General features: G+C 43.9%; 1 protein-coding gene across 6 annotated transcripts in view; it reads right to left on the bottom strand.

The window, feature by feature from the left end:
• Window positions 1-13,166, bottom strand: part of LOC129860364 (retinoic acid receptor alpha-like) — a 221,807-nt gene that overhangs the window by 43,364 nt on the left and 165,277 nt on the right. The window contains exon 1 of one of the 6 annotated variants that reach the window (XM_055930703.1): window positions 10,596-11,638. The exons of 3 other annotated variants lie outside the window; for them this stretch is intronic. In XM_055930703.1, the coding sequence (XP_055786678.1) occupies window positions 10,596-10,770 (175 nt within the window). In that variant the 5' untranslated portion in view covers window positions 10,771-11,638. Of the gene's footprint in view, window positions 1-10,595; window positions 11,639-13,166 lie in introns of those variants that run through there. 2 more of the 6 variants (XM_055930706.1, XM_055930708.1) reach the window with 2 other exon arrangements.

The raw sequence follows: 13,166 nt of genomic DNA, 5'->3' as shown, positions 1-13,166 counted from the left end.
TGTCTGAAATGTCAAAACACTGGGAGCTGTAGGCTAGAAATCCCCGGGGGTGCCGTTTCTCCTCTTTCACTGAACATTGTCTGTCGGAAATGTCTCCAGGGGAGAAATAGCCGTCGGTGACTGTAATCCTATCAAGGCCCATAGCCAGAAACTGGACTGTGAAGCAGTGAGCTTTAGCCTGGATATTACGCTTCTTCAGGAGATGGGGTATCTCTATATAGCATTACTGCTAACCTACTATAATATCTCCACAACTACTATCACCACTACTAGTGGTGTCACGATACCAACATTTTACTAACGATCCTGGTACCAGGCCTAGTATCGCGATAACACGGGGGGGGGGGGGGGGGGGGGGGCTTGGGCGTCCAGTTTGCTCCATCTCCCAGACGCTTGTTCCGGTTTTCTAAACGGTATGTGCTACCTGTCACTGATATTCACACTTCTACTCAATACAACACATGTAGCATTTAACTTCACAATGTATAATAAAACACTGCATAGAACGGCTGAGATGATCATATTTGCAGAAGCCTACCTGTGATTTGGCTGGAGGAATGGGAGGGAGGTATCTACAATGCATTTGGACGGTATTCAGACCCCTTGACTTTCCACATTTTGTTACGTTACAGCATTATCCTAAAATGGATTAAATAAGACATTCAAGGTACACACAATTATCCCATAATGACAAAGCGGAAAATACTTTTACATAAGTATTCAGACCCTTTGCTGGAAATTGAGCTCAGGTGCATCTTGTTTCCATTGATCATCCTTGAGATGTTTCCACAGCTTAATTGGAGTCCATCTGTGGTAAATTCAATTGATTTGGCATACTTTGGAAAGTATGTAAGGTCCCACAGTTGACAGTGCATGGCAGAGCAAAAACCAAGCCATGAGGTTGAAGGAATAGCACGTAGAGCTCTAAGACAGGATTGTGTCGAAGCACATATCTGGGGAAGGGTAGCAAAACATGTCTGCAGCATTGAAGGTCCCAAAGAACACAGTGGCCTCCATCATTCTTAAATGGAAGAAGTTGAGGCCCCAAGCATGGTGATGGCAGCATTATGCTGTGGGGATGTTTTCAGCGGCAGGGACTGGGAGACTAGCGAGGATCGAGGGAAAGATGAACAGAGCAAAGTACAGAGAGATCCTTGATGAAAACCTGCTCCAGACTGCTCAGGACCTCCGACTGGGGGCGAAGGTTCACCTTCCAACAGGACAATGACCGTAAGCACACAGCCAAGACAACGCAGGACTCTGAATGTCCTTGAGTGGCCCAGCCAGAGCCCAGACTTGAACTCGTTTTGAACATCTCTGGCGAGACCGGAAAATAGCTGTGCAGCGATGCTCCCCATCCAACCTGACAGAGCTTGAGAGGATCTGCAGAGAATAATTTGAGAAACTCCCCAAATACAGGCGTGTCAAGCTTGTACAGTAGCATCATACACAAGACAAGGCTGTAATCACTGCCAATTTATGTAAATGTGACACATTTGCATACATTTCTAAAAACCTCCTTTGATTTGTTATTATGAGATATTGTGTGTTGATTGATGAGGGGGGGAAAAAACGTTCATCCATTTTAGAATAAGGCTGTAATGTAACAAATGAAGAACAAGTCAAGGGGTCTGAATATTTTCCGAATGCACTGTACATTCGTCTTCTGCTATCAGAATATGAAGATCGCATTGAAAAGAAGGGTCTAGATGAACAAAAGTCGCTTTGTGGACTGATTGTGTTCAGATCTGGCTGACCACTCCGTGCGGATTCTCCTCAGTCAGGATACAATCAGGCTACCGAAAGCGCATACAGTGGGTGACGTCATCAGCAATCCTCCCACAAGTCTCCAGAAAACGTATGTTTTGGGACAGAAAGACACCTTTTCAGTAGTGATGCACCAATATGACATTTTTGGGCCGATACCGATATCTGATATTTCCTTGCCAAAAAAAACGATACCAAATATATAAATATTTCAGCGACCTTTTAAGCATTCTAGTACAGTTAAATAGTTAACACAAATGGACGCAGCAGTCTACGGCACTGCATCTCAGTGCAAGAGGCGTCACTACAGTCCCTGGTTCGAATCCAGGCTGTATCACATTCTGCCGTGATTGGGAGTCCCATAGGGCGGCGCACAATTGGGTCAGCATCGTCCGGGGTAGGCTGTCATTTTAAATAAGAATTTGTACTTAACTGACTTGCCAAGTTAAATAAAGGTTACACACACCAAAAAGCTATTTTGTTGGCATTTACGTATGTCCCCATTACCAGTAAAACTTCATCAGAACCTATTTCTTTCACTTACTTGCTGTGCTGTTCCGTTGTTCATTTGTTCAGTCGTTTCATCCCAAACCAGGATTTCTATGGAACGCGATTGGGTCTTTGCGTGTCAAAGATACTATTTAACATGTCAAATAAGCTTGTTGAACTATCAGGACCTGAATATGATTGCACGTCATATAATAATTTAAAGCATTCATAAATGTTTTACGTAGTTATTACACATTGATTATACTATCACTCGTATTACATATGTCACAACGATTCATCAATACGTATGCTACGATGCTGGTAAAGTTGTCTCGCGCACCTACAGTGCTGGTCACAAAAAAAGCTAGCTAGCTCATGAATGCAAACAATGTTCTTCCCCAAAAACACAGCAAAAAGACATCCGTTTCAGTAGCTATAGTTAGCTAGCTAACTATAGAGCTTGGTGTCATCATCTAAAATAACTAATTTATAAGACAGTTCTTAGTTGATTAATGGTGGTCGGACCATCTATGTGAAGCTAGCCACAATAAGGATTAGCCAAAATAGTGGACTTTGCGGTTAATCTTCAAAATAAAAGTATGACATAATTCTACTATTTGTATTAATTTGCATCACTGTCAATGACATACTTTTATTTTGAAGGCAAACCGCAAATTCCACTATTGTGCCTAATCCTTATTGTGGCTAGCTTCACAACCCATAGCCCGAAACTAGCTAACTGCTTATAACGTTCGCTTTGGGCAACAGGGTTAAGTTGCTGACTAGCTATTTATTTTCATGAACTGAAGTTCAATTTCAATAGGCGAACAACTTGACAAGTGGCAACCTAGCTAATACTTACTCACAAGGATTCCTAAATCATTGCTAAGAATAATGAACATGACTGCAGTTTTCACTGGTCATTGTTTTCAGGCTGGTTGTACTGGTGATAGCTAGGTACCAAGCAAATCTAGCTACCCCAGAAGTTGCGGTTGAAAAAATGCTTTATTACCAACGCGGTATTGTAAACACATCGTTCATGGCCAGTGTTTGCTTGTTTGCTGACTTTTTTGTTTTTTGTACAGCTTTGACAGTGCTGCTGTATCTTTTTTGACACGCAAAGAACCAAACAGCGTTTCATAGTATATATGTCATGAAGCTAATAGCAGTAATGCTACTACTGTGTAACTCCGGTAGGGCAACATCGGAAAAATAGCGGTGCTCGACCAGTCAGCGAAAGCCAACATCACCCACGACAGAGAACGATTGATTGTCAAGGGCAATGAATTCCATTATCTTGGCTTTAATGGATTTCACCTTTGAGTTGTCTCGCTGAAATGTTGTTACTTTTTCAAATAACTGCTTGACTTGTTGACTGCTCGATCCTTGCAGCAGACATTGTGGTCTAGGTTAGGAATGCTGTGTTGCACGTATAGCGCACAATTTTACGTGGCGTCATTACGTCATGTACCTTCGTTATATAGGTATACACGTCAGCTTTGACATCAGTTTTGCACACCGGGCGTTAAACTAGACATCGGCCAATACTGATTCTGTAATTTTTTGTGAATATCGGCAATTCCGTTATGTTCACCGATATATCGTGCATCCCTACTTTTCATTATAACGTTGGAGGAAATACATTCCCAGAGTGTGAGAAATGTGTTTGCTGGACTTATGCTAACCCGTTTGCAATCCCTTTAGCGTTGCTTGCTAGCTAGCTACAGTAGCTACTGATAGCTACTGCCATCAGATGATGTTTTGTTATTAGCATATTTAGCCAATTACACCATTTGTAGAATGCATACTGGCATTTGAATATACCGCGGGAAAAGGGAATCCGGACACGCTGTAGACACAGTAGACATTTAAATGTAGGTGTAGCGTTCGGAATTCCATGATCAGAACTCTATGATCAGAATACTAAAGCTGCGTGAACTGTCAAGTCTAGACACAGCCTTACAAAACACAGACAACACTATTGTGACGGCAGAGCAAATAAGGAACCAGCTTCTGTAACCGCAATGAGATCATCTGGGCCACAGAGACTCAATGGCTCGTTTCTTTTTGTGCTCAGGCACGGGTTGGCCCCCTGTTATTAAAACTAGGGCCTGGTGCAGAAAATGAGACGGATACACTTTCATGAGAAGAAATAAAATAGATTGTGGTTATTTGATATGACCTTTATTTTATTTTTTTAAATGTAAGAGCAGTATACGAACTCCATAATGTAGACTTATTATAAGTTCCTCCTGAGTGCCCATTTTGGCGAGAGATTAAAACTCACTTTTGGTGACAGCAACTCTCTCTGTCGCAGATGCAGGAATACTGCCATTATTTTTAGCGTGCTAACCTTTGCCCCATTTTCTGGGCTATTCGCGGCATTTGGTACGGATGTCCCGCTCTCTAAATAGGAGGGCATTCCATTGTGTGGAGACATACAACCTGAGACGTACACAGTTGGCTGGCTCTCCGTGTGATGATGTAGCAACATGCAGACTCTCCAGAGGAGGACCAGAGGGCATGGCAATTGGCAGACGCCAGACGGCCATCTTGCTTTGCGTCAAAGGGATAGAGTTTGTGGGGGGGCTTTCACCCTGCTGCAAGTGGAGAGAATTATGCAGTTTCTGATGAAATAAGATTACTTTCCTTGTAATAACTCCATGTACAGGGAGCACATGAACAGGAAACTAGTGTCAAATAAGAAACAAATGAGGACAGCCTAAAGACGAATAATTCCAGACCGAGAGGTTCTAGATTACCACCTAGGCAGCATGCTGAAGAATGCAACCATGGAACAGGCGGAAAAAGAGAACAACTTTGGGAATGAGAACACCTGCTAGATGAAATCTGGGGTGATAAATGTCCTCGGTTCGATACCTCAATTAATTCATGCACGTTCTATTATGAGGGGGTGTGGATGAGACACGAAGAGGGTGGCGGGGAGAGAGTTATTGAGAGAGACCGGGAGCTCTTCTCAATTTGCTGTGTAGCCAGCCAAGCGGAGCACATGGCGAACAAACCATCTGCAGAGATAAGTAAAGAAGTGATTACAACAAGCCGGCTCAATTTCTGACAGCCTGACGCTTGGCTGCCTTCATATACCCAGAATTGATTTAAATAAAGAGGCTATGAATATTTTAAAGTAGAACCACCCTAACCTAAGCCATTTCAAACCGTCTGTCTGTCTGTCCGTCTGTCTATAGTGGGGGGGGACAGAGGGAGAACGTCATTATCGATAGTGAGATTACTGCCACTAGTCACAATGTCTGCAATTACCAGTCTCCCTTAAGCTCTAGTGAATGGATGACACTGGCTGAATCCTTTCTGTCCGCTTTGCTTTGTTCATCGGAGTGGGCTTTGCAGCGCAACCCACCCTTGTCTGAGGATTTAGCGTCAAACCCAGCTCGCGTACAGTACTCTGACCAATGCCCCTGGCTAGTTCTCTCTGCAAACAAGCCGGAGTCTGTTGCTGTCTCCAAGGGTGAGGTTGTGAGCATCAACACACAATCTCCGCACAAATATGCTGAATTTCCCTCATGACTGAGGTCTAAAGATTTTTTGTATGTGCCGCCCACAGCAAATAAAACCCTTGAAGTCAGCGCTGTTTTTTTTGTGTGTACGTGAAACATGTACAGTGCCGAGTGCCAATACTCAAGGTGACGAGCCACACACATTTAGCTCCTTTAAATAAAATAAACAATAACGCGCGGTGACCCGGATGCCACTGGTAACCTGGTTAAGAGAGGCGTCTGTGTTTGGTAAATGATGCATCGCATTAAAGCGATGACTGCTTTGAAGGTTGACAACAGGGTGCCATTTGAGAAGGCGAGTGATGGCAGGTTGTGAAATGCTGCCTCGCGGCCTTTCCCAGGCATGGCACTGAACTCCCTTCACCCCCGCGCCATTACAAACATACCTTGATGACAAAGCAGGTTATTGATGTGCACCTGAAGGTGAAAGCGGGCGTCGTTCTGTGGAACACTGCGCTCTCGGCTTTCAGCCGTCCGGCAGGGCCACTAAATCACTGTCTGTAGGGGCTGACGGGAGCAGGCAGACGCACGTGAGACCGTGTCTGCTGCTTACCCTGTTAAAACAGGGGACCTTGCCCAACGCAGGCCTGTCCATCCATCTAGCCTGTCCCATCCGGTTCAAGTCCACACAGTCTCAAGGGAAAAAGACCCTGTCCATAAAAGCACTAAAAGGTACTCGAGGAGTATGGACATGAAAGAGTATGCAGAAAATATATAGGGACATGGCATTGACACAAAGAGCAAATGCTGAGGTTCAAAATGGTAGGGTAGCAAAAGGCCTGCAGTATTCTAGTGAAAGAACACAACCTCAAGCACATGACCAGTGATTTACAGTAAACTAATCTATACTGAACAAAAATAGACAACATTTTACTAACTTACAGTTCATATGAGGAAATCAGTCAATTGAAATCAATTGATTAGGCCCAAATTTAAGGATTTCAGATGACTGGGAATACAGATGTGCATCTGCTGGTCAAAGATACCTTTAAAAAAATAAAAAATAAGGTAGGGGCGTGGATCAGAAATCCAGTCAGTATCTGGTGTGACCACCATTTGCGTCTTGCAGCGCCACACATCTCCTTCACATAGAGTTGATCAGGCTGTTGATTGTGGCCTGTGGAATGTTGTCCCACTCCTTTCAATGGCTGTGCAAAGTTGCTGGATACTGGAACACACTGTCATACATGTCGATCCAGAGCATCCCAAACATGCTCAATGGATGACATGTCTGGTGAGTATGCAGGCCATGGAAAAAAACGGGACATTTTCAGCTTCCAGGAATTGTGTACAGATCCTTGCGACATGGGGCTGTGCATTACCATGCTGAAACATGAGGTGATGGTGGCGGATGAATGGGCCTCAGGATCTCGTCACTGTCTCTGTGTGCATTCAAATTGCCTTCGATAAAATGCATGTGTTTGTTGTCTGTAGCTTATGCCTGCCCATACCATAACCCCAGCGCCACCATGGGGCACTCTGTTCACAACGTTGACATCAGAAAACCGCTCTCCCACACGACGCCATACACATGGTCTGGGGCTGTGAGGCCTGTTGGATGTACTGCCTGATTCTCTAAAACGACAGTGGAGGCAGCTTATAGTAGAGAAATTAACATTAAAATCTGGCAACAGCTCTGGTGGACATTCCTGCAGTCAGCATGCCAATTGCATGCTCATTCAAAACTTGAGACATCTGTGGCATTGTGTAGTGTGACAAAACTGCACATTTTAGAGTGGCCTTTTGTCCCCAGCACAAGGTGCACCTGTGTCATGATCATGCTATTTAATCAGCTTCTTGATATGCCACACCTGTCAGCTGGATGGATTATCTTGGCAGAGAAATGCTCACTAACAGGGATGTAAACAAATTGGTGCACAAAAGTTGAGAGAAAGAAGCTTTTTGTGCGAATGGGAAATTTCTGGGATCTTTTATTTCAGCTCATGAAATATGGGACCAGCACTTTACATGTTGCGTTGAGAGTATATAGAACATCAGATTCAAAATGCGAATCCATTCTACCACAAGCTTGGTTGGATGACCATTTTCTCACAGTTGCTATGCTCAGCATCTCTACACTGCAGTGTCACAAAACACCAGCTTTTTGGGGGTTTAGTGGAACTGCCGTCTTTTTACGCAACGTTATTTATGAACTCTTTCAAGACCCTGGTGCATGCTGCCAGGTGCAGCTTGTATGTCAGGGGCGGAAACAATATCCATAGCTCATTTGCAAAGCCAACACTGCAATCGTTTGGCAATCGCTGCGTCCAAACAGACCAGCCACAGTTTCCATGCGCTGTAATAACAGCACAAACAATTATAGGGCAGTCTCGCTACGCTGTATGACGCTTTAAGACCTCAGCCCTGGGAGAAACCGCACGGGTTTACACTTCACAAGCAAACTGGAACTCTTCCCCTTAAACTAATTCCCTCTTCACTAGCCCTGCCCAAAATTGCTCCCGCTATTACAGTCCTTAACGTTGGAAAACAAAAACACCATCTGTTTTTTCTTCTAAATTCCCCCCACTCGGAAAGGACTTAAATACCACGAGTCAGATTAGGCAAGCAGTTAACAACCCCCCTCCAATACAGGCGATTAGAGCCAATAGGTCGATAAAAAAAGTCCTTCAAGCTCTGCTCCGTGGGCTGGTGTCGGCGCGCAAACCCAACAAGCCATATGACAGCCTTAGAGATGGAGTCCAGCCGGAGTACTCTCACAGCGACTGGAGCCTCCCCATGTGTCATCCTTACCCCACCACCAACCCCCCTCCCCGTGCAGTGTGTGACAGTCACGTGAAAAAGGCCATGCGCATTCCTTCACGCATGAGCCAGTAACTGCTGTAAGGATTCCGACGGCAGCAGCCCTCTTGACAGGAATGGAATCGCGTGCATTTAAATCGGCTTGAACCCGTCGATGAGACCTGGCATTGTTCTTCAAACACAATAACAGATTACTACTGCGGTTGTCGTTCCTTATGATGAACACGACTCACTGACATGGCTGGATAGAGAGAACACCGCTCACTTGGAGCATGTGCATATATAATACGGTGACGAAGTGGCAGCTGATCATGTTTCTTAGAGGCAGTAGTTTTAGACTGATTTCACTGCAGTGGAAATGGCACTGAATGTACTCAGAGTTGAGAGGGCTTCTGAAGGGTCGTCTGATGAATAATGGAGATAGGTGTACCAGACATTGGACTATCCTAGCCCTCTTTGGTTTAGATATATCCCCACGCAAATAGAAACAGAATCTTGTACTACTATGGCAGTTTTTTTGTTGTTACCTGTGATCCAATAAGCCTCCAAAGCCATGTGATGACACCAAAGGACGTTACGTACACCCCCAGCGACTCCCTCCAACCCCCCTCAGTTTCCCCCATTGGGCACTAAACTTTTCATCGCATCCAGGCAGTAAGGCAGACCTCTCCCCACTACTCCTATGAGCACAACAACGTGTACCAGAGCTTGGGATCAGAGGTCTTTTCCTCGTTTTCCCCTCAGCTAGCCTTTCGCATATTAGCTCACATGGTTCAAATCAATTCCACTACTAGAGCCGCTCACTGGACCGATACAATAATGGCGTACAGGGTGGAGTCCACAGCTCAGTAAGGGCTTTTGCTGCCTGTGTTGTGTTCCCGAGGAGCTATATTGCCTTAACCCTAGTAGAGATGTAACCTCCCAAACAAGACCAGCAGCCTGTGAGGAGTTTCTGTCTGTGATTGGTGTCGTTGTCAATATGTTTCTCAATGTCTAATCCCCATCTCTGTCCAAACCTTATGGCTTTTAGTAAACACAGAATCAGGTCAGGCTGGACGGATATTCATATGACAAACCCTGGGACCCGGGTGCATTTGTCAATACCCTGATGAGAAATGCACACGGTCTCATTTACATAGTCCAGATTTACTGAGGAAACGATCCGTTCTCGGGATATGAGAGGCTGTTGCGGTCACTCGGCAGTAATCAACAAGCAGACCACTTCTACCATCAAGTCCCAGTGTGCTTTGTCACTAGTGGCACAGCAGGTTACCCCCAGCGGAGGTAGAGAATGGAATGACCCTTCAAATGATACTTTGTTGCCACAATAAAGTGATCTCCATTGCTCCAGATGAAATCTATAGCCAATTCTTTAACGAGGCAAGTCAGTGAAGAACAAACTCTTATTTACAATGACAGCCTAGGAACAGTGGGTTAACTGCCTTGTTCAGCGGCAGAACGACAGATGCTTACCTTGTCAGCTCAGGGATTCGATCTAGCAACGTTACTGGCCCAACGCTCTAACCACTAGGTTACCTGCCGCTCAATAACGCCAGCAGGAAAGTTTGATTTGATTACCTTTGGTATGCCTAGATAAAACCTCGTGGTTATTAATCAAAACCCAATGGCTTGGATAACATTGTCTGCTTTATAGGCTACTGCAGGCTACATTGCGATAGAGATACCTTTACATTCTTGCAAAAAGCTGAACGTGGGTTATAGAAGGCAGGGATCCAAACGTGGGTCAATTAAATGCAAGGTTATGATGTAAGTAATACAGTAATTGCCATTTAATAGGCTACATGAGATTTAAACGAGTTATTATTAACCTGATTTAAACGAATTTAATAGGCCTAATAGTATGCTGTATGTGGAATAAAATGTCAGCCGTTACAAATGAAAGCGCAATAATTCACTACACTTCAGAGAACAAATATCAGGAATATTTAGCTCAGAAAAACAGTGGCACAGTTGAACGTGAAGGGCTTCGGTGAACTTCGCCAATTAGTGAAATGAAATGAACGAGGAAGTGAAAATGCCACCTACAGTGATTCGAGCCGTTCCAGTGTTGGTTTCTGATGGACGTGCTGTAGTGATGGGGCGCTCCGGGCACAAGTCCTTTCTCTGGGATCAAACATCCTCTGCTCTGGTTGTAGTAATCCATCATTAAAAACGGGTTCGGGCTGGGATTCAGTCCCACGACGTCCACACTCTCATACATCGTACGTAGAGAGAAAGCGGGATGATTATTGTCCGGAGAGAGAGAGAAAAAAAGAACGTCTGCTGTGCGCAACGATTTGGGCACACGAAAATAGGAGCAGCAGACGTGTGGTTTTCAGTTTGCCACCAGTAGATTGTGCAAAAGGGTAAAAACTGCAATAAATTCAAAATAAAGGGAATAAATCCGTTCATAGACACGACACTTGAGGTTTCGCGTCCACTAGTTGTTTAGAGTCAATCCGCTACAAAGCTAAAATAATTGTATGGAATATTCACCCACGCTCAATTTTAACACATCGTTCAAAAGAATAGTCAACGTCATGTCAAAAGTGAGGTTTGGAATGCGCCGAATGATTCGTTTAATCGAAAAGCCGACCGGAATAACTTCATCGGATCAGTTCAATGGCCTTGCTCAAATAGTAAACTAGATCGAAATCTAGATAACATACCCTACAAACTCCAATAATACCTGAAATCACGCCAAGGGGTCCAAGTCCATTTCAATGACACCTCACCCACATCAGAAAAGGCAAAAGAGATCAGCTGCTGATCAATCCGAATGAAATTCCGTATTTAGTTCCAACTCGTCCTCTGGGATAAGTACGATTGTCCCGTTTGCGCTCTTGATTTATGTGCACTATCAGCCTGCTGTCTGTCCGCCTATCCACTTATTAAGTCTACCGTGCAGCACCAATGCACGACTACTTGATTTGCTACATATCCTGCCCTTCTTGCATTTAAAACGTCCTGATTCGCACAACACATTCGGTTCTTCTTGTTGTTTGTATTTAGAGAGGAGCCGAATTCGCTCCCACACAAATTGCGTAGCTATCATGTTCTGCAGAATGTGACAAGGCACAGCAGCTGGGATGTGGCTCCACCTACACTCGCTTCGTATTTAACCCTTCGCGGACATCACCAAACAGAGCGGGACATTTGTGAGAGAGGAACGAACACAAGCCCGTTGGCGCCTCGGCCTGCCTCTATTAGAAAAGTGCGTATTGGATGACATAATTAAGTTTATTAAACTCCTTAATGGACCTTATGTATTTTTTAGCGAGCTAATGAACATAATTGATTCTTCCACGAGCCTATAACTATTTTCCTAAAAGTTGTCTACCCTCACTCGTCATTTGGGCTCGTCCTTACAACTAAGTTGACTCCTCCGTGTTCTCATCGTTCACTACCCTCCGTTTTTTCCCCTCTCTTCTCAGTCGCTGTCTGCTAATTTGCCTAACACTATTCGGCTGAACTTTTCTTGAACTCAAGGAAGCAGGCAGCCTCACCTCCAAATGACCCACATGCTGACTCGGATTTGCCTCGGCGTTTCTCACCTGACATCATTCAAGGTTTCCCACCTTGTACACCCGATATTACACAATCACACTCCCTAAAGTGCTGCTCAATGAACAAGCGCATATTACTTCTGCTTTCTGCTCAGAGGCTAAGCGTCACAGTCAACCAGGCACTGTAACCAATAACGGGCACTTTTTACAACCACAATGAAATATTTAAAGTTGTTTCGAATAGTTGAATGACGTTTGCTACATCAAGTTGGTGTGGGTGCAACATGGTTGCCAACTTCCTTAAAAGAATACACAACACTAGTTTGTATTCAATTGTTATAACCATGTTGAAACACTATCCATTTCCATCCAAACAATAGATAAAACTGTATAACTATGATATATATGATATATATATGATATAACTATGACTAATAGGAAGAATTCAGAATAAGTTGGAAAAGCAAAAAATGCCCGTCTTCTGTAACCTCTTCAGACATCTATCCAACATATTAGCCCCATCACACGATACATTTCTGAAATCCTCAGCATGTTTCCTAATCACACAAAAAAACGGAAATGTTGATATCATATTCACAGGAGGCATGACACACCCATTTACGTACATGGAGTCAAAACCGTATTTTCAGTTCACATTTGCTAGACTGGGACAGCATGCTAGATCAACTGGGACACCAATATTATAATACTAATTGTACCCCGATGAGTATTGACTTCAATTATGTGTGATTAGGAAACATCTGAGGATTTCAGGAATGTACCGTATCATGTGATGGTTGGGCTAGAATGTTGGACAGATGTCTAAATAGGTTACAGAAGATGGAAATGCAACACATGTCCCATTTTGTCTGAATTCATTCAAATAACCGTCTGAATAAAAGCACGAGAAGAAACAAATGAACAGGATATAGTACTGCAAGAACCAGAGCCCTGACTAAAATGTACAAGGGGTCGCTAATGTAAACGGGATGTATTTCCTCCATTGGAAAAGCCTATAAGACCGTCCCACTTTAGCTACTCCAAGTTGTCCTACTTCAGCTAGATATGGCTGGTAAAAGCAGGACAAAAGACAATCATAAAATTGAAACAT

This window comes from Salvelinus fontinalis, chromosome 8, assembly GCF_029448725.1.
Source record: "Salvelinus fontinalis isolate EN_2023a chromosome 8, ASM2944872v1, whole genome shotgun sequence".
Lineage (NCBI taxonomy): Eukaryota > Metazoa > Chordata > Actinopteri > Salmoniformes > Salmonidae > Salvelinus > Salvelinus fontinalis.
The sequence above is the reverse complement of the archived record's forward strand: the minus strand, read 5'-3'. Positions and strand labels throughout refer to the sequence as shown.